The 25847-nt window shown below is 36.9% G+C and overlaps 4 protein-coding genes across 4 annotated transcripts; all 4 read left to right on the top strand.

Annotated features, from left to right (window-relative positions):
* Positions 1–389: 389 nt before the first annotated feature.
* Positions 390–4245, top strand: LOC104900222 (UDP-glycosyltransferase 87A2). Its single transcript, XM_010687596.4, has 2 exons — positions 390–1542; positions 3253–4245. The coding sequence occupies exons 1-2, from the start codon at positions 1035–1037 to the stop codon at positions 4143–4145; spliced, it is 1401 nt and encodes a 466-aa protein (XP_010685898.2). The 5' UTR covers positions 390–1034; the 3' UTR covers positions 4146–4245.
* Positions 4246–4861: 616 nt separating this feature from the next.
* LOC104900220 (UDP-glycosyltransferase 87A1) lies at positions 4862–9686 on the top strand. The gene is made up of 2 exons (XM_010687594.4): positions 4862–5453; positions 8657–9686. Exons 1-2 carry the CDS (start codon positions 4940–4942, stop codon positions 9523–9525), a joined length of 1383 nt encoding a protein of 460 aa, XP_010685896.2. The 5' UTR covers positions 4862–4939; the 3' UTR covers positions 9526–9686.
* A 2151-nt stretch (positions 9687–11837) lies between these two features.
* LOC125491551 (UDP-glycosyltransferase 87A1-like) lies at positions 11838–15739 on the top strand (the record flags this gene model as incomplete). Its single annotated transcript, XM_048648529.2, has 2 exons — positions 11838–12348; positions 14531–15739. Coding segments are annotated over 2 exons (1395 nt in total), but the record flags the coding sequence as incomplete, so codon positions are not given.
* Positions 15740–17101: 1362 nt separating this feature from the next.
* Positions 17102–25601, top strand: LOC104900219 (uncharacterized). Its single transcript, XM_010687593.4, has 2 exons — positions 17102–18232; positions 24790–25601. The coding sequence occupies exons 1-2, from the start codon at positions 17417–17419 to the stop codon at positions 24985–24987; spliced, it is 1014 nt and encodes a 337-aa protein (XP_010685895.2). The 5' UTR covers positions 17102–17416; the 3' UTR covers positions 24988–25601.
* Positions 25602–25847: the final 246 nt, after the last annotated feature.

Here is a 25847-nt window from a genome sequence, read left to right as displayed (position 1 = left end):
ATAATAGAATAATATTGTCTTGCTGCAGTTTTTAAGCGGAATATCGAATACTGCGTGCTGTAATTTTCTAACTGTAACAAATCAAGGGGCAACAATAGGTTATTAACCTATTGATGTGAATGCTAAAGAAACCACAACGATGAATCTGATATTTGGGTACATGATGTATTATTTATTTGACGTAGTCTATTGCTATTGTTGTTGGAAAAAAGTAAGATTTCTTCCAAATAAACATGTAAGATCTATTCAATTTATGAAATTATTGGAACCTTATTATTCTTGATTTTGTTAATTGTTCAAACTTTTGTGTCATATATATAATATATATATAAAACGCGCAGAACGACTTTTGAGTTTTAATCGTTTAATTCGAAAATAATTATTCAAATTGTGTTTGCCATTTATGATATATATTTATTTTGTTTTTAGGTTAGGGTTCATATTTGATATTTTCATCTACAATTCAATTTTGTATATATTATAATTATTTTAATCAAAGAATTGATGTAAAAACCCAAACCCTACGTGATCCACACCATCTTCAAAATACAACATGAATAAGAACTTGTATCAATAATGAGAATAATAAATCCACATAAACAGGGTAAAAACCTCCATAGATAGAAAAAATAAGCATTACAAGAAGAAAAATAACCCTTCAAACTAAGAAAAAAAGATTGAAACCCATCTCATTTCTAAAAAATATAGATTATTATTGCCTTAAATGGTCAAGAAAAGAAAAACCCTTAACAAAAAATGAAAATTTGATCATAGTACTTCAATAAAAACTACACCGACCTACTTTCAATCATAACCAACCTTGACTGTCCCCTAATTCTAACCCGACCCATTATTAATTTCAAACAACCCCAATCGACCCGGCCCATTAACGACCCGCACATACCATCCATACCCTAACCACATCAACACAAGCCATATAGCCAATGAACCCACTAACCAACCAACTATCCCTCACCACCTCAACCCCAAACACACTCTCTAGTCTCTCCTAAATTACTTAACTTCATTAACCAATGTCTCAAACCACCACAACTTCAACCACCAACCACCGCCACGTGGTGGCGATGCCATATCCTGGAAGAGGCCACATAAACCCTATGCTCAACCTTTGCAAACTTATCCTCTCTAAATCTAATAATAATAACTTTCTTTTCACTTTTGTAGTCACTGAAGAATGGCTCGGCTTACTCAGCTCAGAGCCGAAGCCGCCGGCTAATATCCGATACGCTGCACTTCCTCAAGTTGTTCCTTCAGAAGTTGGTCGAGCCGCTGATATGGTCGGCTTCATTGAAGCCGTCCTTACTAAGCTGCAAGATCCTTTTGAGCGGCTACTTGACCAGCTTGAGCCGCCGCCGACAGCTATTATATATGATACGTGGCTAAGTACTTGGATGGTTAATGTAGGAAATAAGAGGAATATTCCGGTGGTTTCACTTTTTCCGATGTCAGCGTCGGTGTTTACGGTTTTCTATCATCTTGATTTGCTGGTTCAACATGGTCACTTTCCTCTCGATATTTCCGGTAAGTTGGTTTTTATTTCTAATACTCCCTCGGTCCCATAATATAAGTCCTGATTCTGTTTTTACGCGGAAATTAAGGTAAAGTGGAATCTTCTTTTATTTGAATAAAAATAATCATTTTTATTGGGAAACACTTGCATTGTGTTTTTCTTTTTAATAAAAAATAAAAACTGACATTAATGTTGTATGGTTTAATGTGTAGAGTAGTTCAATGGGGTAAAAGATTCCATTTTGTCATTAATGATGGTGCATTGAAAGCTGAAATTATGAGGACATTTTGGGAATTATATTATTTTCATGAGGATATTTTGGGCATAATTATTGATTGAAAATAGAAATAAGACTTATATTTTGGGACACTTTATAAGGAAAGGGGACTTATATTATGGGACGGAGGGAGTAGTACTAATGCGCGATATCAGGTCTGTTTGGTTTAGTGGAAATTTTTTTTTTTTTTGAAATTTTTTCGTTAGAATATGCAAATGAATAGTATATTAGTTTTCCTTTGTTTGGTTTTGTTTCTGGTGAAAAACTCGTGAGATAGGGGGACTAGTCAAGATTAATGGTCGAAGACTGATGAGGGCGACCAGATACTCAAATAGTATTGTGAGACCTGCAAAAATGAGAGTTAGACTACCTGCGGATGTTTTCGGGATTATTTCTTCGACGCTCAAGTCAGTTAATGATCTTAACGGTCAGCAATGCGTGGTTTGGTTTGAAAAATGCTTACCTCAATAAATGAGAAACTGTTCTATATTTATAAGCGTTGAGATGTGTGAAAAGTACTTGTCAGGCTTGATTAAGATCTTGATTGGGTCAGAACCATAGCTTGGGAGGCCTTCTGAGCTTGGGAGGGTAATCTTGTACCCAATTAGTAGTAGTATTCTTTAGGTACTTGACTACTTGGTGACGGAAATCGGAATGCTAAAGGTCGCAAGTATCCTTCCATGTGTTTCGTTTAACAAAAGAAGGAAAGGAACAATTTTTTTTTTTTGAGGAGGAGGAATATACCGTACATTATGGGACACGTTACAATGTATGGACATACTATAGAAATTAAGCATTATATAACATGTACAACTGTTAATCTATAGTCTATACTAATACTCCCTCCGTCCCAAAATATAGTTTCCATTTCCATTTTGGGTGTCCCAAAATATAGTTCCCATTTTCATATTTAGTTCCACATTTTTCCGTAATTTGCCTAGAATAATCGTGTCCCATCATTTATTTGCTTCTTGAATTTTGTTTTTTCCTTTGTTTATTCAACCAAAATGTTACAATTAATGCTCTTTCACCAATTATCTCCATTCTCTCTTCTAAAATCATCTTTTCCCATGCAACATTTATTTAAATAAACAAAAAATCTTTACTATCCCAACTTGCATAAATTACCGTGAAAAAAGGAAAATGGGAACTATATTTTGGGACGGAGGGAGTATATTAAAAGGCGTGCGTAAACGAGGAACGGTGACATGTGGCGCTCTCCCTAGGGAGTTTTAGTTCATGTAAAGTTTTAACCACTAGACCAAGTTTTATTTGGTGTTATCATATCAAAGTACAATATTAATAAATGAAAAATTTTCTTACTCAGGGCATAGCCCAAGCCTAATAACTAGTTATAGTAAAAAAATTGCTCAATATGCACTTGTTCTTTTATCTGAAAATGGTGGCATAACATATTTGTGACATTAATTATTTGTTCCTGTAGAAAGAGGAAATGAAATTGTGGACTATATTCCGGGACTTCCTTCGACAACCATTGCAGACCTAACAACATTTTTCAGTGGAGATGGTAAAACTATGTTTCTTCATGTCCTTGACACTTTCTCACTTCTAAAAAACACTACATGTCTTTTATTTACATCCATCTATGAATTTGAAGAGCAAGTGATCAACTGTGTAAAAGAAAAACTAGACATTCCGATATACCACATTGGCCCTATGATACCATACTTTAACCACGAATCCAATAACATATCATGTACAAGTACACAGAGTTCTGGTAGCGATCAAAGCTACTTTCAATGGTTAGATTTACAACCAAAGGGTTCGGTTTTGTATATTTCACAAGGAAGTTTTCTTTCAATCTCGAATGCCCAGATGGAGGAGATTATAGCAGGAATTAAGGAGAGTGGCGTTCGATTTTTATGGGTGACACGAGGTGATACATCAAGGTTCAAAGACGTTGTTGGTGAAGTGGGATGTTTAGTATCTTGGTGCGATCAATTGAAAGTGTTATGTCATCCTTCTGTTGGCGGATTTTGGACTCATTGTGGGTGGAATTCTACTTCAGAGAGCATTTACGCGGGTGTTCCTATGTTAACTTGTCCTATATTTTGGGATCAAATGCCGAATAGTAAGCTGGTAGTGAGCGATTTGAAGATTGGATGGAGGGTTATAAATAATGGTAATAGGAAGGAAAAAATTGTTACTAGAGAAGAAATAGCTAAGGTTGTGAAGAAATTCATGGACTCTGACAATGATGAGCGAAAAGAGATGGTTGAAAGAGCAAAAAACTTGAAAAATACCTTCAGAAGAGCAATTTCAGATGGAGGTTCAGCTGCTTCCAATATTGATGCTTTTATTGAATGCATTTCTTGATATGCTCTTTCATTGTATTAGAACAATTAGTAATTTTAACTGAATGGATTTCTTTCTAAAAGTGCTGAGAATAAAATTAGTTTCTTGTTTTTTGTTTCTACATAAATCGTGCTGAGTTTGTCTTGTGAGAGATCGCCTGATTTTAAATTAAAATTTGGTAATGGTTAGCCCAATATTAAAAAGAGAATTAGCTCAATAGTGACTAGGATAATTTCCTTCTGTGACTAGTTTAATTCATTTAATGACTAGGTCTCTTTTATATTAAAATTAGACTATCTCTTTTAATAATTGTTGATCGTGCTTCCTCTGTCTCATAATATAGTGCTTGTTTCATTTTCACACGTTCTCCAAGATATACCTTTAACCCTCCAAGATATACCTTTAACCTTCAATATCTTCAATTTCTTATTAATAAAAAAAATATAAAAAGTTGTATTCTAAGCCTAAATGGAAAAGCTGCCTGGAGCAGCTCTTTAGATTGACTTTTGGCTTCTTTGCCCACAAACTCTCTAATATGCAGACAACATTCATAACTAATTTTACCAAACTCTTTTGCATACAACTGGATTAAACAACCAACTTAAAAAGTCAATAAATACCGTCAATACTTTCAACCTGTCAAAAATAAATCAGCCAACTGCCAAAAACCGATTGCCAAACAAGCCCGAGTTCAAAAGTTCCCAAATCTATGGTCAATTGTTATAACTACAAAATATACACATACTTCATCATCCTATCACCAACAAGGCAACAACCCACCACTCTCTTTCTTTCTCTCTTGCATTGCCTAATCAATGAACAACCAAAACATGAAAACCTCCACCACCACCACCACCAACCGTCACGTCGTGGCGATCCCATACCCCGGCCGAGGCCACGTAAACCCCATGCTTAACCTATGTAAACTTATCCTTTCAAAAACCACTGATATATTCATCACTTTCATCGTCACTGAAGAGTGGCTCGGCTTCCTCACCTCCGAGCTCCACCATCCATTACCAGCTAACTTTCGCTTTGCTGCACTTCCTCAGGTCATTCCTTCCGAAATTGGACGAGGTGCTGATTTTCCTGGCTTCGTAGAAGCTGTACTCACCAAGCTCCAACACCCCTTTGAGCAGCTTCTTGATCAGCTTGAGATGTCGCCAACAATCATCATCTATGACATGGTGTTGAGTTGGGTTGTTGGAGTTGGAAATCAAAGGAATATTCATGTGGCTGCGCTTGTAACTTTCTCAGCTGCATTTCTTACTGTAATCTCTCACTTTGATTTGTTGGTTCGTCATGGTCATTTTCCACTTGATGTCTCAGGTAATTCTAGTACTCATATCCACACACTTTGTTCAACAACAAACAAAACCTAGATGCTAAAATCTTAGGAAAAAGCTATTTGCGGCTATAAGAGTTGCGTATAATATAACCCAAAATGTTAATATGCTTTCGTATTTAACTATTTTTTTTTTTGTTATTTGTAGATCTAATCTAGAGAGAAAAATTACTATATTTTTACATACTCCCTCCGTTTGGAATTAAATGCAACAAATCCACTTTTACGCATACTGATGCGTTACTTTGACCACAAATATCTATAATTATATATAGGGTTATGCTATATGCAGCCCTTAATAAGAAAATTAGTTGTTAATTTATGAAAAAAGTTTGTATTAATCTATGTAATAAATGATCAGTTAATGCTTGTTTTTTCCATTTTTAGCTTCTTATATGCAGCCTTTATGGCTGCATTTAGCTTTTTCCTTATATATAAGTAAAAATTATAAAAATTACGTTTTATGAAAGTATGTCATGAGACGAATCTAACAAGATCCCACTTGACTATGTTTTTCATTATGTATAAATCACAAATCTTAGTCAAAGTGAAAAGTGTAAATAATGAAAAAGTAGAATCGTTGTGTTAATTCGGAACAGCGGAAGTACAATAGCTACGTATGTGACACTTATGACCATATTATAACCTATAAGTAGCTTTTTTAAAAGAAATTTTCACTAAATAAAACATATCAAAACTTGTTATTAGTTGATGGATTATTGATTTTGTTGATAAGATATATCACGATCATAACTCATAAGGATGTTTTCTAGTCTAAAACACTGCATATGATCTTCAACGGTGTTGGTTGAATTTTCTATACTAGTACTAGTATAAGAATAATCATTTGTAGAGCATTTAATTACATCGGTGAAGTTCGTTTCATATTGGCCTGCTAACATCCTACTCGTACATTAAGGCTCCGTTTGGTAGGGCGTAAAACATTTTCCCGGAAAACTGTTTTCCTCTATTTTCAGTTTTACATTGTTTGGTTGGCAAAAGAGTGTAAAACCATTTTCCCTTGGGGTAAAATTACTCTCCCAAGGATGGAAAACCATTTTCCTTTCAAGATGAAAGGAAAACTATTTTCCTTCTTTCTCTTGTACACTCCTCTCACTACCTCCTTACTTTCCCTTTCATTTTCCTTTCATTTCATCATTTTTTTACATCGAACCAAACAACGGAAAACTAAATTTGGAATTGTGTTTTCCATTGTAAATTGTTTTCCATGAAAATCATTTTACACTGAAAATATTTTACGCCCTACCAAACGGAGCCTAAATGTGTCTCAACATCATACGTGGCCCATATACACCTTCAACTTTCTAAGTGATAAATAGCAGTAAAGATTAGTAGGTTAGTAAACCACCAGCCATCAGACCATCACTCCACTATGTGGTCCAAACTCCAATGTATTCAGCTCAATAAATTGCTAGAAGTCTAGAGTTATCAACTTATCATCTCACCCTATTTTCACTTACTATTTCAATCCACTAAGGGATCACAACTCACAATGACCAATAAAATTAGATGAGGTTGAATTTGGATTAAAAAAAAGTTCAAATAAAGGCTAAAATAAACACTACTGGATCCAATTAAAATTCATTTTTTGTAGTAGACATAATTTTGCACTGTATCTACTAGCAGTCGGTTCAGGTTCGGATTGACCTATTATAACACTAAAATTGAACTTGACCAATTTACCTAAACATGTAGAAATAAAGCCGAATTCAACTTAATTATAAACGGGTCAGATTCATGTCGACTCGTTAAACTTGATTTATGAAAGCTTGTTCTCAAGTCTAAGAACGAGTGGATCTAAAAATTGACTTAAATTCAACAAGGAAATCTTGCCGATTGAAATTTAATTTTAGCCTGTCCTAGCATTATGATTTCAACTTTCTTCATCTTCTTATCTAGTATTCAACATTTTTCTAAATCTGTAAACTTTGTCTAAAAAAAAGTTTAAAACCAAAAATCCAAAAAAATGTTCCTCCTCTTTATTTCAGATTTTTATCATCATTGCAATGGGTTTGGTCCAGAACAAAAAATAAATATATACATATATTTATTGATTAGACGGGTCGATATCAGGCTGACCCGACTAAAATCTGACACAATCAGTTAAACGAGTTTGGCGGGTTATTTTTAGGCCAAATTTCCAATCTAACCTGCCATGTAATTTCAAGTCTGATCTAAGTCAAACCATTTACTGAAATAGGTTGAAAATTTCAACCCAAAACTACTTATTTTAGGGTAAGATTCGTTCAACTTTTGCCAGCACTATCCTATATTGAGTGTGGTCGTAGTAGTGAGATAGGCTCAGATCTCGATTGAGACCTTGCCCAAAAATAGTTAAGGGACTACCAATCAACTACCTTTGATGGTCAGCATAAAACATGTTTATTTTTGGTGCTAATGAGCGACTAAGTGTAGTGATGCAAATGGTTTCGATCCCAGGTTTTAGGTACTACGTCCACAAGACTTTACCGTCTAAGCTAAATGATATCACACGTAAAACAAGTTTATAAGTGTAGGTAAATTATTTTTCTGAAGAGAATATAAGTGCATAAGTGAAATTTGGATAAGAGAAGAAACCCTAAGGTAATGAGAAAAATATGTATGTTGAAAACAATTCAAGTTACATAGATTAGGTTAAAGTTAACCATATGTGAATCAAGTACTAATACATGGAGGTGATCACTCCCTATTTATTAATTGGATCAAGTATAGATTAGCGGCCACGCTTATCTAATTAAACTAGGCAATTCAGTTTAAATCTTACTCCCTCCATTCCAAAATATAGTTTCTATTTTTATTTTGGGTGTTCCAAAATATAGTTTCTACTTCCATGTTTAGTTCCACATTTTTTCATAATATGTCTAGAAAAACTGTGTTAGATCATTTATTTGCTTCTTGAATTTTGTTTTTTCCTTTAACCAAAATGTTCCAATTAATGCTCTTTCACTAACTATTCTCCATTCTCTCTCCTAAAATCATCTTTTCCGATACAATATTTATTTAAATAAACAAAAAATCTTTACTATTCCTCTTAGCTTCTACTTGCATAAATTACGGTGAAAAAAGAGAAATGAAAACTATATTTTGAGACGGATGAAGTACAATTTACATGAACAAAAGAGCTCAAATTACAATATTGCATCTAACTTAACTATTTGTGAGCTAGAAAGAGGAAAAGAGGTTGTGGACTACATTCCAGGACTTCCTTCAACAACAATTGCAGATTTCCCAACATTTTTCCATGGAGATGGCAGAAAGACATTACCTCGATTTCTCGAAGCAATTTCTAGTTTAAACAATGCTCAATACATTTTGTCAACAACTATCTATGAATTTGAAGATCAGGTTATCAATTGCCTAACAACAAAATTTCGAATTCCAATTTATCACATTGGTCCAATGATACCATACTTAGATTTTGCTAATAATAACCAATACTATTTCCAATGGTTGGATTCTCAACCAAAAAGTTCAGTGTTGTACATTTCACAAGGAAGTTTTCTGTCAACTTCAAATGATCAAATCCATGAGATCATAGCTGGGATTAAGGAGAGTAATGTTCGATTCTTGTGGGTAACACGTGGTGATAATTCGAGGTTTAAAGATGGTGGTAACATTAGTGAGCAATTCGGGTTATTAGTACCTTGGTGCGATCAATTGAAGGTGTTATGTCATCCTTCTATAGGAGGATTTTGGACGCATTGTGGTTGGAATTCTACTTCGGAAGGTATATATGCTGGTGTTCCGATGCTCACTTGTCCGTTATTTTGGGATCAAATGCTCAATAGTAAGATGATAGTGAATGATTTAAAGATTGGGTGGAGAGCGATAACTAATGATACAGGAGAGTTAGTCACAAGGGAGGAAATAACAAAGCTTGTGAGAAAATTTATGGACCCGGAAAATGGTGAACGTAAGGAAATGGTTAGACGATCAAAAGAGTTGCGAGATACGTTTGTAAAGGCAATTGAAGATGGAGGTTCAGCTTCTTCTAGCATTGGTAATTTCATCAACGACATTTTGCCAAAACATTAGTAGAAGTAAGAAGTCGAACTTTCAACAATAAATATTCACTCATATATAAGTGAAAATAGGATATTTGTGAATTGTGATCATATTTAATCCGTTTAATATGTATATTCCATCTGCTTCAAAATATTAAGGAAGCATGATATTTGAGATTAAACTTTGATTATAAATTACTATTTCAATTAATATTGATAAAAATTATAAGAAAATAATATTTCATTCTTACAATGTTACATTCGTGATTGGGTGTCTCAAATTATTAATCTTATTTTATTTTTTATCAGTTAGTTTTGACTAAATTATCCTCAATTTTTGCACAAACTATCCAAAATGACCCTACCTTTCTTTCAAAATATGTGCCCCTATATATTGCTTTACTCCATTGCAAGGGACATTTATTGTTTTTTTTGAGGAAAAAGAAAATAAAGAGATAATTTCATTTACAGATGGCGATGAATCTTGGACCCGACCTGTATCACCTGGATCATTTTTTCAGGGTCATGATCCAAAAACTTCAAACCCATCAGATTCGGGGTCGGATCTGGATCTTGGGTCAGAATGTGGATCTGGGTCAAGATTTGGTCCCAGGCTCACACTCGGACCTGCAGAACTGTTTATTTTCAAAAGTTAATTAGGCAGTGGGCTGGGCCTAACAAGCCTACAATTGAGCAACCAAAATTAAACTCTAAAAAAATCCTAACTCCCTACTCTCTTTCTCTCTAGTTAACTGAACTTCTATTCATCGTCCTGAAAGTACTTAAAATCCCCTCAATTATCATGTAAATGTATCATTATACCCTTGTCTGCTTTTACAGCTCTCTAGATCTCCACCACCACCTAAAATCACTAACCACCAATCGCTACCTCCAACCCACCGACGATCACCACCGACAACAACAATGTCTTCTGACGACGTAAAAGATTTTGATTAGAGAAAACAACTTTAAAATGGGATTACATACGTTCTAGTACGACTACTTCCATGGACGACCAAGTTGGTCATGTTTCCAGTTTGTAGGAAGTGAGACCATTACTATATGATATATTGTTGGGTACATCTCAATTAAAGTTATTAGTGGTCAAAGAACTTCATTGCTAAGCGTGAAAGTCAAAGTGTAACATCTATTTTGTTATTGAGAAATTATTATTTTCTAAAGACAAATCTATTGATATAATTTTTGTAATTTATATAATAAGAGATAGTGATGATCACAATAAATTTTGTTACACCTATGTGCCTTATACTTCCAAACAAATAGAGTAGTTAACTAACGTCATTATCCATATATTATAGATAAGATGTGCATTAGCTATTATGAGTCATGAAGAATAAAGATGAAGCAAATTCGCAGCAACAAAACATCAAATCCTTAATAATATAGAATGGGAAAAACTTTATCTATCTACTAGGTAGACTATCCACCATTATTAAAGATTTATTGAGAGTTGTGTTAATAGAATCCAACTCAACTAGAGCTGATTATTTTGGCCCGACTCGATTTTGGGTCTGGTTTTTCTGGCCCGCAGTCGGGCCCGACCTGATTTTTTTTGCCATTGGACGAGTTTTTGGGTAAGCCAAAAATGACTTTTCAGTCTATTTTTTTTGGCATGGTCCGATTTTGACCCGAATAGCCCGCTCATTTTGGTCCAAAATAGCAGGCTTTGGGCACAAAATTTTGACCCGAATTTCGGCCTAGCCCGACCAATGGACAATTATTTTTAGGCACGGCTGACCCAAATCCGACCCGGTCCATGATCACCTCTAAACTCAACATAATCTTTTTTTTTTTAAATTCTATTAATAGTGTAATCGATGATAGGTGTAGCAATGTGCCAATGTTCCATAGGTTAATTATATAATGGACAAAATCATGATGATTGAACCGCCGCATACCATAGGCCAACGCAGGCAACACTCTCACCAACCCCCCCCCCCAATACGACCATAGGCCAACACTCTCACCAACCATTTTTCTCTTTCCCTTGTTTTCTTCTGTCAATTGTTACTTTGCATCTTGCCAGCCAAAATCCAATTTTCTCGTATCATTCATTGGCATCCAGCATCCTTCTCATCATCCCTAATTTTTGTATCTAACACATACTTTATTTCGAATTGTAACATATGTTTGATTCTATTTAAATACATTTTTTGGCATTCACATAAAAAACTTCCATCTTCTTCTGCCAATTTTCCCATACCATCGTCACTTATAAACTAAAAATCCTAACAACTTTACACATAGTAATATAATACAAGACTAGACTCCTTATAAACATAATATTTGAATAACTTACTCCCTTCCTCACTTCATTGATCATTACCAATAAAGCAAAACATGGATATATCGGCCAACAAACTGTGTCACGTGGTAGCTCTCCCGTATCCTGGAAGAGGCCACATAAACCCCATGCTCAACCTATGCAAACTAATCCTCTCAAAATCTAATAAAATCTTCATTACTTTTGTGGTTACTGAAGAGTGGCTAAGCCTCCTCAGCTCTGAGCTCAAGCATCCACCACCTAACTTCCAGCTTGCTGCGCTTCCGCAGGTAATCCCCTCTGAAACTGAACGTGGTGCTGATGTAATGGGTTTCATCGAAGCCGTCCTCACTCGGCTCCAAGGTCCCTTCGAGCACCTCCTTGATCGACTTCAGCCTCGGCCAACGGCCATTATCTATGATGTGATCATGAGTTGGGTTGTTGGCGTAGGAAATCAAAGGAATATAGCATTGGCGTCTTTTGTGACTGTGTCTGCATCTTTTTTTACTCTTTACATTCACTTTGATTTGTTGGTACAAAATGGTCATGTCCCTGATGCTGATATCTCAGGTAAATTCACTAATTCATCACTATGCTTTGTTGTTATTCTTCTTTTCTTTTGGTTCAATGATGTTACCAATCTTTTTACTTCCTCCGTTTTTTTTTACTTGGAACACTTTCCTAAAAAAAAAATAATAATTACTTGTAACATTTTCTATTTTTGCTTTTCTTTCTATACCTCTCTCCAATCACATGGGGCATTTTATTTTCTCTCTATCTCTCTCCTACCTGAATTTTGCATTGGAGTTCATGATGAAAAAAAAAGTATTGCTTGCAAGTAAAAAAAAAAAACGGAAGAAGTATCCCGATTTTCAAATTTTCCTAGTTATTTCAACTTTATAATATTATCCTTAAACAATCTATACTAATATATTAATAAATGTTTTTAAATAGAGAACGATGCTCTTTTAGGTGTTTTATTTCATGTATTCATCCACGTAGAATAAAAAAAATTAGTAAATGCACTATAAAAGGTTTGATCTCGTGGCTTTAAGCTTATATATATACTAAAGTTTTAACTACTAAACTAAGTGATATTTAATGTTATCATTTTGGAGTAAAATATTAATAAAAGAAAAATGTAACTACTCGGGACATAATCCGATCCTAAAAACTACTCCCTCCGTCCCATAATATAGTGTTTGATTCCATTTTTTTGCGGGAATTAAGGTAAATAGAATCTAAGAGGAAAGTAAAGACTTTTTATTATTAAAATAAATGTTGTATGGAACAAGGTGATTTTAGGAGAGAGAATGGAGAATAATGGGTGAAAGAGCATTAAATGTAACCTTTGGGTTGAATAAACAAAGCAAAAAAACTAATTTCAAGAAGTAACAAATGATGATGACACGATTTTTTTAGGCAAATCATGAAAAAATATGGAATTTAATATAGAAATAAGCATTATATTTTGGGACACCAAAATGGAAATCTATACAAATATATTAAAAGGCGTGCGAAAGAACGGCTATGTGCCACGTGGCGCTCTCTCTAGGGAGTTTTAGTTCATGTAATCCATGTACATTAAAAAAAATTTAGAAATTGCATAGTATAGGATTTGATCCCAAGACCTCAAGTACATATACTAAAGTCTTAACCACTAGACTAAGTTGTATTTAGTGTTATTATCTTAAAGTGTTATATTAATAAATGAAATTTTTTCTTACCCGAGGCATAGCCCGGGTCTAATAACTAGTGAAACACTATATTAAGGGACGAAGGGAGTCGTTTACAATAATAATGTACAAATGTGTTTTTGTAGATGTGAAAATGAAATTGCATATAAACCAATGAGTAAGAGTGTAGAACTCTTGAAGTATTCCATAGCGGAAAATGATATTTGTGTTACAATAATTGATGTGATTGTCAGGTTGGAGTACATCAACTTTGACAATGTCCATCAACATTTAATACAATGCTGAAATTTTCTACCACTCTACTATTCTACCCTATGTAAATAGTGGTATAATTTACCACTATAAATATGTAAGTGTAAGATTGAAAATTTACATATATGCATCATATCAAAATACTTCAATATACAAAACTCTCTCTACTTGTATTATCTTATTTCTATATTTCTCACAACAATTTGTACTTTTCAACAACCTTTTTGGTAGAAGAAGGTAGATTTTGTCACAATATTACTACTTTGATGAAGCTTGATTTAATATAAGTGTCCCACCTCTCGTCCACACTGGAAAAAAAGATAGATTTTGAAGAGAAAAAAAAATAATTTCTTCGTCTCAAAATAGTAGTATATTTCATTTCAATTTTTATGGTCAAACTTCAAAACCTTTAACCAAACATCCTCATTGATACATACAAAAAAAATACTTATGTTAAATCTTGTTAAATTTGTTTCAAAGTGTAGTTTTATAATATCAACTTTTTATAATTAATATTAATACGTAACTAAAGATATTGATACCGGTGTATACTCGTATTAATACAAATTAGTGAGCAGAACTAAAGATATCGATGGTCAAAGCTGCGTGTTGAAAATCGTGCAAAAAGAAACTGAAACTATGTTTTGAAACGAAGGAAATATAATATACTCCTATTCTATTTTTCTTCAAAAAAACAACTATTATATAAGGTAGTTTTTCGTAAAAAAATCTTATATTATACCTCTAGCTCAATTGCGTTGTTTTACTTTGGAGATTTGACATTGCAATTATTGATGATTTAGAAAGAGGAAATGAGCTTGTGGACTATATTCCGGGACTTCTGCCCATAACTGTTGCGGATATGCCCACATCTTTCCAAGGAGATGATGGTAAAAAAGTGCTACACCAAGTGATTCAAGCAGTTGATTCTCTAAACAATTCCCAATATCTTTTGACCACATCTATCTATGAATTTGAAGAGCAAGCTATCAATTGCCTAAAATCAAAATTTCCAATGCAACATTATCACATTGGTCCAATGATACCATATTTCAACCTTACTAATAATGGAGATAATAATAGTTCCTCATACTATTTCCAATGGTTGGATTCTCAACCAAAAGGCTCAGTGCTATACATTTCACAAGGAAGTTTTCTTTCAACTTCAAATGATCAAAGTCAGGAGATTATTGCCGGGATTAAGGCTAGCAATGTTCGATTTTTGTGTGTAACACGTTGTGATACTACATTATTGCTCAACAATGATGAAGTCGGATTATTTGTACCTTGGTGTGATCAATTAAAGGTGTTGTGTCATCCTTCTGTTGGAGGATTTTGGACGCATTGTGGGTGGAATTCTATCTCGGAAGGTATATATGCTGGCGTTCCCATGCTCACTTCTCCTATATTTTGGGATCAATTACTCAATAGCAAGATGATAGTTGATGATTTGAGGATAGGATGGAGGGTTGTAAAACATAATCATTTTAAGGATAAAGTGTTAGTGACAAAGGAAGAAATAACACAAGTTGTGAGAAAATTCATGGACCCTGAAAATTGTGAGCGGAAAGAATTACTTAGTAGAGCAAAAGAGTTGAAAGATACCTTCATAAAGGCAACTACACATGGAGGTTCATCTGCTTTTCATCTTGATGCTTTTATATGTGACATTCTTCAACAAGGCTAGCAAAACTCGAAATTTATTAAGAAAAATGGTTAGAAGAGTAATGTTCAACATTCTTTTCTTTTAAGGAGATTAGGAAAATTATGTTTAACTATCTAGTAGGAGTAATTGTTTCCTTTGAAGTATTCAACTATTTGGTACTCCTCTCTTGTTACTCTTGTTAAAGTTTTGTCTTAAGAAGACTCTCTTCTACTTGTAAGATAGTTAACTATATTATCAAATAAATACGGGACTTGTTTTCGTAGGAGTCGAAAAAAAGAGTCGTTTGTAATTTTTGTTTTTGCTTGTAGTTTTTGAAATATAGTTGTTGCGATATCTGCTATGGATATATTTTCCATCCACAAAAAAGCAACAAGTGGCCAACTATTAATAAACTTTGACTCATTGTTGAAAGTAATTTTACATGTTTTGGTTCGAACTTAGCCAAATAAAATTTACTTCCACACACCCATTCCAGTAGGCCCCACAGTCACGACTGGTCGTGATTTCAATCACTCCATGTCTCCATGCATCCAAATCACGACCTTTTTTCATACTATCTTAAAGTTGAAGTTATCTAGGATCTAAAATTTAAGATTGAATCAACTGTTATTTTGTGAAGCTTACTTCATTATTTCAGAGAAAGAGAATGTAGAGAGAGAGAATCTAGAACTTTTGTATTGTATGTAAATGAATTATTATTTGAATAATAGAGAGAGGTTTTTATTTATACAATAGGTTGTTGAGCAATATAACAACCTCTAACTAACCTCTAACTAACTATATGCTGATGTAATATTTACAATACTAATCTCCAATATCAACCATTATTTTGTATAACCCCATTAAGGGTGCTTTAATTGGAGAGGTGTGATGAAGTGAATGAGTCAACAAGACAATCATTACCATCTCCCAAAGGGCAAAATTTTCAGAAACCAATATTATTTATGTTTCTAAAGTAATGGTTACATTTTCACTTTTGATACTATTCACAAAATTCAATTTGAATATCATTTGTGATTTGTAGGCAAGAGAAAATATAGTCATGTACCGTCTTGTTTGATTTGTCTCGTTATGTACTTCTAGAATATCAACTTTTTTTTTTTACAAATACAAAAGTAGAGATATAAAAGTTCAAAGTATTGCATCGAGATGCATGAAAAAGAGGATAAGTGTAACTATTATTTAGGAACGGAATCAAGGATGTCTTGGCCTAGTAGTTAAAATTGAGCTGCTGTGAATAATAAGGCTATGTTCAGTTTCACCTTATTTTTGCTTATTTCAGATCTAATCAGATCAGACCAGATCAGAAAAAATAAGTTCAGATCAGATCAGTTCAGATCATGCTTATATTTAAAAATCATTATATCTTTCATTACATATTATTAAAAATTATAATAATTGAATATTAATAAAGTATTCATTGAGACGAATCAAACAAGACCCCATATGACTATATTTTTTCTTATATATTGAGAAAAATCTAAAAGATAAGATCTTGTAATCAGATCAGATCAGAAAAAATAAATTCAGATTAGATCAGATCAAATAAGATAAGTTTAGATCAGAAATTTCAGGTGAACTAAACATAGCCTAAGTCACAAGTTTAAATCATCCTCTGCTTTTTCGTAACTTGTATGGATAAAAAAACAATTTAGAAACGGAGGTAGTATCAGTAAAACAATTTTACTCTTTCTTGTAGGAATACGAAGACGAAGACAAAACCAGGCCCAAATTAAATAAAACAAAAAACCTTTCACTACTGTTCAATCGCCACATTCTTGGAGAAAAACCCTAATTTGCTGGAGCAACCGCAAAAAAAAAACTCCCCAAATTACATCTTCACTCACAAAATTCCTCTCATTTACGTAAATTAAATTCTACACATGTTCCCCTGAAATCCCAATCTCAATCCATCCCTAGTTGTATGTTGTATGACGAAATCACCAATCTCGAAAAACCCTAATTCCCAAAAAATCCCCAATTCAACTTCAACCTTCTCCTCTTTTCTCTCTCCTCCAATTCCATGGCTACCACTGACGTCACCCCCAAATTCCACAACCACGAACTTCGCCAACTTCCATCATCTGAAGAACAACATCAACATCAACATCAGTTAACAACAATGGATCCTTCATCTTCACACATTCATCAAGACGGTCTTTTATATTGGCAGGTGATGGTCGCGGGTTCGATCGCTGGTTGCGTCGAACATATGGCTATGTTTCCGGTTGACACCATTAAAACCCGTATGCAAGCTCTTGGATCATGCCCGATTAAATCCGTTGGTGTTCGGGCCGCTTTTCGGTCCATTTTACAGTCCGATGGGCCTGCTGGGCTTTACCATGGGATAGCAGCAATGGGCCTCGGAGCTGGGCCGGCCCATGCCGTACATTTTTCAGTGTATGAGTTTTGTAAGAAGAGTTTTTCAGGTGGTAACGTTAATAATCATGTAGTTAATGCTACGTCTGCTGTTTGTGCTGAGGTGTTAAGCGACGCCGTTTTTACCCCTATGGATATGGTGAAGCAAAGGTTGCAGCTTAGTGGTGGTGTTGGTGGGGCCTACAAAGGTGTTTGGGATTGTATGAAGATGGTTTTTAGGGAGGAAGGTTTTGGAGCTTTTTACGCCTCGTATAGGACGACTGTGATCATGAATGCGCCGTTTTTTGCTGTCTTTTTTGCTACTTATGAGGCTGCTAAGAAAGGTTTGATGGAGATTTCGCCTGATAAAGCGGATGATGAGAGGTTGGTGGTTCATGCTACTGCTGGTGCTGCTGCTGGTGCACTTGCTGCTGTTGTTACTACGCCGTTGGATGTTGTCAAGACGCAGTTGCAGTGCCAGGTGATGGTTTTTCTTTAGTTCACTGTTTTTGTTTTTTTGGTTATTTTGGTATTAATTGGTGGTTTTAGAATGTTTGAACTTTTAAAGTATATGTATATGTTTTGAATGTATTGATTGACATAGTTTATTAGTTAGCTATGCAATTAGTGTGCTAGTGGTGATCCTGTTAGCAGAACGAATCGATGAGTAAGTAGTTTTGATGTCTGTTTAGTGGCTCGAGTTGTTGGTTTGAGTGCTGAATGGTGCAAAATGACAATGCCAGTACTGTGACTTTCGATTGTCAAAATCTAATGCTTAAATACGTTTATTTTTGGGGTGGGGGGGGGGGGGGTGGCGGGTGAGAGACTTTTGAGCCACAGATAGTACAATCAATTTGTTATTGCCTTATTGGTCTTAGTTAAGCAATGAGGGAATGGATTACGGAGGCATTCCACTTCACCTGAGTGCATCTGTCATGGAACTGATTCCCCTGCTTGTCCCATTTAGTTTGTGTTGATAAGTTTTGTATTTTTACCAATGGGAATGCTGGTGCTTAAGTTGACTTATCAATCTGGTAAATTTACAGAGACCTAGATATAGTGCTAAAGATTTTTTTTAAGTGTGTTTTAATAACCCTGGTAAGGGACTCTGTTAGCATCATTGGTTTTTGTTGAATTGCGAATAGAAATGTTTTATCTGGCTGGGAGGTGGGGATGGTGTTGTAGATGTTGTAATTGTTTTTCTTGCACATATTTGGAATTATTTGAAAATATGTTTCTTCTATTAGAGTGATCATCATAGATTGAAGTCAGGATCATATGTTCATAGTATTATCGCCAGATTCGTGCCTTCCGCTTATGATTCATAATTCTGCATTTTAATTGCCAGGAGGTCTGCTATTATATCACGGGCCTAGCTCCTAAAAAATTAGGGTTCTTGATGCATCTGCTATTTACTTTGCCAGTTGTCTTTATCTTGTTATTAACCTTTCGTGGCTTATCTCTATATTTTTGCCACCTTAGGGGAAAGCTTTCAGACTTTTTGACCTACTATCGTGTTTGTTTGTTTATATGAACTGATGGACGTGAGGCTATAAATAAAGGAGCATGTAAAGAGAGGGAAAGGCTGATTAGAGTGGCTAAAGTTAGGACGCTTATGAAATCCTAATGAGTTACGTACCAAATTTTTCATCATCTAGGCCTCTAGGGATTAATTTTTGCGTGCCTCGCCATCTCGGGGTTTTATTCTCCTTTGAAAATGAAAAGCTTTTATTTTCCATCGTATACATCATCATTCCCGAGTTAATAAACTTATAACTTGGGCGGACATTCTTCATTTTTGACAAATTCTACCTTAATATTGGAAAATGGTCTAATACAGTCAATACCTTGTCACTGACTCATGGACATGCTTACCAATTTAATCCCAGTTTCCATTTTAGATACTAGCAAATTATGCTCGCGATGCGCGCCTGATTTTTTTTTTTTGTTTTTTCAAACATAAATCCTAGCCTTTTTGGGTATAAATAAGGGTAAAAAGTTTGAATATTAGACTTTTTTTTGGCTAAATTTCATACTTTAAGCCTCGATCATTTAACCATTCTTTTATTAATTTTTTTTACTTACTTTTTCTTTTAAATCAAAACAAATATGACCTCTTTCGTCCTCGGGGCTGCAGGGTGCTTACCGAGAGCTAGAGGTTCCTCAAACATTCCTTCCTTGCCCACTTTTGCCTTATTTTGGCTCGTTTGGCGACACCCTTACTCTACTCCATTGGGCCTCCGGATGGCGTCGAATTCTCCTTTCAAGGCATGAGTGTGCCTACCAATCGACTACCACAACCCTTCGGTTTACCCCATGAGCACTGGTGCCCGACCGCGTCGGGAGCCCAGAGTCGTGGACAATAATTCACACCTTTTCCCTTTTTCGTGCCATTTTTCGAATTTTTGGGCCCCACGACTTTTTTCGTCCATGACCTTGCTGGGCCCTCGGGTCCTTACTAATGGCTACGGATGCCTCAAACCTTCCTTCCTTGCCCACCTTTACCTTATTTTGGCTCCCTTGGCAACCCCCTTCTTGTACTCCGTATGGCCTTTGGATGGCGTCGAATACCCCGTCCAAGGCATGAGTGTGCCTTCCAAGGGGTGCACCCCATGAGCATCGGTACCCGGCCTCGACGGGAGCCCAGAGACGTAGACTATATTCCACGCCTTTTCTCGTTTTCGAGTCATTTTTCCTGGGTCCATTGGTTGCTTACTGATGACTACGAGTGCCTTAGATCTTCCTTCTTTGCCCACTTTTGCCTTATTTTAGCTCCCTTGGTAACGCGCTCCGTGTACTCCGTAGGGTCTTTGGATGGCGTTCGATGCCCCTTCCAAGGCATGAGTGTGCCTTCCAAGGGACTAGCACAACCTTTGGGTGCACCCCATGAGCACTAGTGCCCGGCCTCGACGGGAGCCAATAGACGTGGACTATAATCCACGCCTTTTCCGTTTCCGAGCCATTTTTCGACTTCTTCGGGCCTAACGACTTTTTTCGTCCCGGAGCTTCCTGGCTGCTGCGGCGTGCTTACCGAGAGCTAAAAGTTTATCAAACTTTCCTGCCTTGCCCACTTTTGGCTTATTTTGGCTCGTTTGGCAACACCCTCCCTATACTTTGTGAGGCCTTTGGATGGCGTCGAATGCCCCTTAGAAGGCATGAGTGTGCCTTCCAAGGGACTACCACAACTCTTGGGTGCACCCCATGAGGACCGGTGCTCGGCCCCGACGGGAGATCGGTGTTGTGGGCTATAATCCACATTTTTTCCCTTTTTCGAGCCATTTTTCGACTTTATCGGGCCTAACAAATTTTTTTGTCCCAGAGCTTCTTTGGGTCCCCGGGATGCTTACTGATGGATACAGGTGCCTCAAACCTTTCTTCTTTGTCTACTTTTGCCTTATTTTAGCTCGCTTAGCAACACGCTCCCTCAACTCTGTAGGTCTCTAGATGGCGTCCAATGCCCCTTCCAAGGCATGAGTGTGCCTTCCGAGGAACTAGCACAACCCTTGGGTGCACCCCATGAGCATCGGTTCCCGGCCTCGACGGGAGCCCGGAGTCGTGGACTATAATCCACTCTTTTTCCCGTTTTCGACCCAATTTTTGACTTCTTCGAGCCGCACGACTTATTTCGTCCTGAAACTTCTTGGGGGCTACGGGGTGCTTATTGATGCGTACAGGTGCCTCAGACCTTACTTCCTAGCCTACTTTTGGCTTATTTTTGCAACGCCCTCCCTACACTCCGTGAGACCTTGGGATGGCGTCGAATGCACCTTCAAAGGCATTGGTGTGCCTTCCAAGGAACTACCACAGTGCACCCCATGAGCAACGGTGCTTGGCGTGATGGGAGTCCGGTGTCGTGGACTATAATCCACACTTTTTTCCTTTTTCGAGCCAATTTTCGACTTCACCAGGCAGGGCTGACAAATTTTTTCGCCCCGGATCTTCTTTGGGTCCCCGGGGTGCTTACTGATGGCTACGGGTGCCTCATACCTTCCTTTTTTACCCACTTTTGTCTTATTTTAGCTCGCTTAACAACGCGCTCCCTCAACTCTGTAGGGTCTCCAGATGGTGTCCAATGCGTCTTACAAGGGACTAACACGGTGCAACACATGAGCACCGGTTCCTGCCCTCAACGGGAGCCCGGAGTCGTGGATTATAATCCACTCTTTTTCCACTTTTTGAGCCAATTTTCTACTTCTTCGAGCCTTACGACTTTATTCGTCCTGGAACATCCTAGGGGCTACGGGGTGCTTATTGATAGCTACATGTAGACCTTCCTTTTTTGCCGTACTTTTGGCTTATTTTGGCAACATCCTCCTTATACTCCGTGAGGCCTTTGGATGGCATCGAATGCACCTTCCAAGGCATGAGTGTGCCATCCAAGGGAGTACCACAACCCTTGGGTGGAGCCCGTGAGCACCGGTGCCCGTCCCCGACGGGAGCCCGCTGTCGCGGACTATAAATGTATAATCCACACAATTTTCCTTTTTCGACTTCACCGAGCCTAACAATTTTTTTTTGTCTCGGACCTTCTTAGGAGCCTCGGTGCTTATTGATGGCTACGAGTGCCTTAGACCTTCCTTCTTTGTCGACTTTTGCCTTATTTTAGCTCGCTTAGCAACACGCTCAATGAACTCCATAGGGTCTCCAGATGGCGTCCAATGCCCCTACTAAGGCATGAGTGTGCCTTCCGAGGGACTAGCACAACCGTTGGGTGCACCCAATGAGGACCATCTTGACGGGAGCCCTGAGTCGTGGACTATAATCCACTCTTTTTCCCGTTTTCGAGCCATTTTTCGACTTCTTCGAGCCTCACGACTTTTTTCCTTCTTTCCTTGCCAACTTTTGCATTATTTTGGCAACGTCTTCCTTATACTCCTTGAGGCCTTTGGATGGCGTCGAATGCCCCTTCCAAGGCGTGAGTGTGCCTTCCAAGGAACTACCACAACCCTTGGGTGCACCCCATGAGCGATGGTGCCCGGTCGCGACAGGAGCCCAGAGTCGTGGGCTATTATCCACTCGTTTTCCCGTTTTCGAGCCATTTTTCGACTTCTTTGGGCCCTAACAACTTTTTTTCGTTTCAGGCCTTCTCGGGGTCCTCGGGGTGCTTACTAATGGCTACGGCTGCCTCAGGCCTTCCTTATATGCCCAATTTTGCCTTATTTTTTATCGCTAGGTAACGCCTCGTTGTTCTCTGTAGGGCCTCGGATAGTGTCGAATGCCCTTTTCAGCCGTGAGTGTGCCTTCCAAGGGACTACCACAACCCTGGGTGTACCCCATGAGCACTGGTGCCTGGCCACGACGGGTGCCTGGAGTTGTGGACTATAATTCACTCTTTTTCCCGATTTCAAGCCATTTTTTACTTCTCCGCGCTCGACAATTTTTTTCGTCTCGGACCTTCCTGGAGCCCCAGGTTGCTTACTGATGGCTACGGGTGTCTTAGATCTTCTTTCCTCCTAGTTTTGTCTTATTTTGGCTCGAATTCTGTACTTCGTAGGTCCTCGGAATGGCGGCGAATGCCCCTTCGAGGGCATGAGTGTGCCTTCTGGGTGCACTTCATGAGCACCAGTGCCAGGCCCCTCGGGTACCCAGGGTCCTATATTCCACACTTTTTCCCGTTTTCGAGGCATAAATAAATCATTTCACTGTGTTAATTGATTGAATTTTCTGTTTTGATGTAATACTTGATTGTGTTTGCAAATTGATTGATAAGATATTTGATTGATGTAGTGTTCGCTTTTACTTTTTTGAGCATAAATGTACTCATTCTTATAGTCGATATTTCTTTTTTTAGTGGTTCAATTATAACTCGATTGCCTTCAACATTTAAGTTAATTTTTTAATGCTATATTCGACTTTTACTTTGGTTTCCCCTCTTTTTGATAGTAGTTGATTTAGTAATAGGCTTTTAAGTAACTTAATAGGGGGGCACCATAGCTCCCCCCTTCCCCTTATATAAGAGATAAAAAGAGAGTAGCCGAGGAGAGGAGCAAGAAACATGAAACCTATGTTTTGTCAACATTGCCTTATTCCCATTGTTCTGACTTCTGATGTTAATCGCCCAAAAGCATTTCAGACAAACTTTATTAATACTGATTTTAGTTTGAGATCTGAGACCTTGTAATTCAGCATACATATAAGGATGTTAGTGGAGAATTCACTTTAGAGAACAAGTTGCCAATTTTTTTTTTCCAGGGAAATCAAAGGTTAACTATTGTACTTCTTTATAAGTTTCTGGAGATGGTATCTTCAATAACTATAACGCGCTCCCCCTTTTCACCGAAAAGCGTATGGCTGCATGACCCTAATGGCCCATTTGGTAGGCATTAAATAGTTAATGAATTACGGTGTAGTTTTGTAGGAAAATTTTATGTCAAAATCTATCTCAATGATAGCCCATCTCCTAACATGAGTTTTTATTCATCATCTTCCTCAATATCACCTTTGAAAGAGGTAATGGATTGTAAAGAAATATTTATGAAGAAAAAATGATATTTGGGGGTGGACAAGCATTACTATGGATATTGGCATAAGAACATTCTGTAGAAGGTTGCACTGAAGTTTGCTACCATTATGGCCTATCATTATCGGTTAGTTTGCTCTCTTTTTAGGGGCTTTACCTCCCTTTTGCACCAAAACAACCATTACCGCCTACTACAATGAAGTTAGCTAGTTGGAACATCTATATTATTGGCCGACTTTTAATAGTAGTATTGTGCAATATGTTTGTCAAGATGCTTCTGTTTCTTGTTGCTCGCTGTTGAAGAATCTCTTTTAAAATGCATGTGGATGAATGGAGGTTAAGATTTTGAGATTACAGTTTGAATCTGTGGGTAGTTCAAGCTACTTTGTTTATATTTTGAGCTATAGAACTGCCTGGTAAATGCTTTGATATTTTTTGGCAATTAATGCGCTGAGTGTTCTTTTGTTACTCCCTACTTTTTTTCTGCTTGTTATTTCTTATTTGTTTATCTCTAGAACCCTTCTGCCCCTTCTGCCTTTACTTACAGTCTAACACCCAGGCCATGACTTCTGTCACAGGGTGTTTGTGGGTGTGACAGATTCGCTACTGGTTCAATAAGGGATGTTATTAAGACAATAGTAAAAAAGGATGGATACAGGGGGCTCATGAGGGGATGGAGTCCAAGAATGATGTTCAATACTCCTGCTGCAGCCATTGTCTGGTCTACATATGAAGCTGTAAAGACCTTCTTCCAGGTTCGAAATGACCAAAAATAATAGCAGCTGTTTGACCGGATAATGCTGAAAAGCTCATTGTTTTCCACTTGTTACTTGTGGGTGCTGCGTTACTATTGAAGGTACAGATAATTTGATGATAAACTTGGCATCATACGCACATACATGCATTCTTCAGGTTGGTAGTTCTAATGAGGGGTCGCTCCAGGCTAGTTAGAATGTTAGATTTTATTGTATAATTATGGTCACATTTTTGATAGTTTCAAGTTACAATAAGTCTTGGACTTCCATTGTGTTCCCATTTGAGTAATGGTCGGTACAACATCAGATCTGTGGAAATGGAAGTTACAGATCTTCGGTGGAAAATTTTGTGATGTGTTGGATGTAATTGTTAGGGAGAGCATAGAGACTGATTTGTACCCTTTTGAGGCAAATCTGGTTTGTATGAATCATTATTCGTTCCCGTCCATATTGTTTGTTGTCCATGAGGCCATGAGTTGTGTTTTTACATTATTGAGGCTTTAGGTGCAAGCAAGGCTGAAGGCTTGTCAATCAACATTTGTATTTTATGTCTACAGAACAGTTTTGTATTTTGACAGTTGCTCTTGGTGACAGTTTTGTTATCTTGCCTGAAATTACCTCTTCATATTATTCAACATTCTGCAATATGTCTATGATAGAAAATGTTACGAAGTTGGTAAATCCAATGGTTATCGGTGCTTTGTTATAATGGTTAGATTTCTTACTTCATAGTTTTTTCCCCTTTAATGATGCTCTTTCCTCACACCTGTGCTGCTGTTGAAATTAGATAAAACACTAGTGATGCCTTACAAACCTGCATATAGGGTGCGTGTTTTAAGTTTTTGGTCTGATAAGTTTACATAAGTTTTAACGAGTTTAAA

This window comes from Beta vulgaris, chromosome 7 (genome assembly GCF_026745355.1).
Source record: "Beta vulgaris subsp. vulgaris cultivar EL10 chromosome 7, EL10.2, whole genome shotgun sequence".
NCBI lineage: Eukaryota > Viridiplantae > Streptophyta > Magnoliopsida > Caryophyllales > Amaranthaceae > Beta > Beta vulgaris.
The sequence above is the reverse complement of the archived record's forward strand: the minus strand, read 5'-3'. Positions and strand labels throughout refer to the sequence as shown.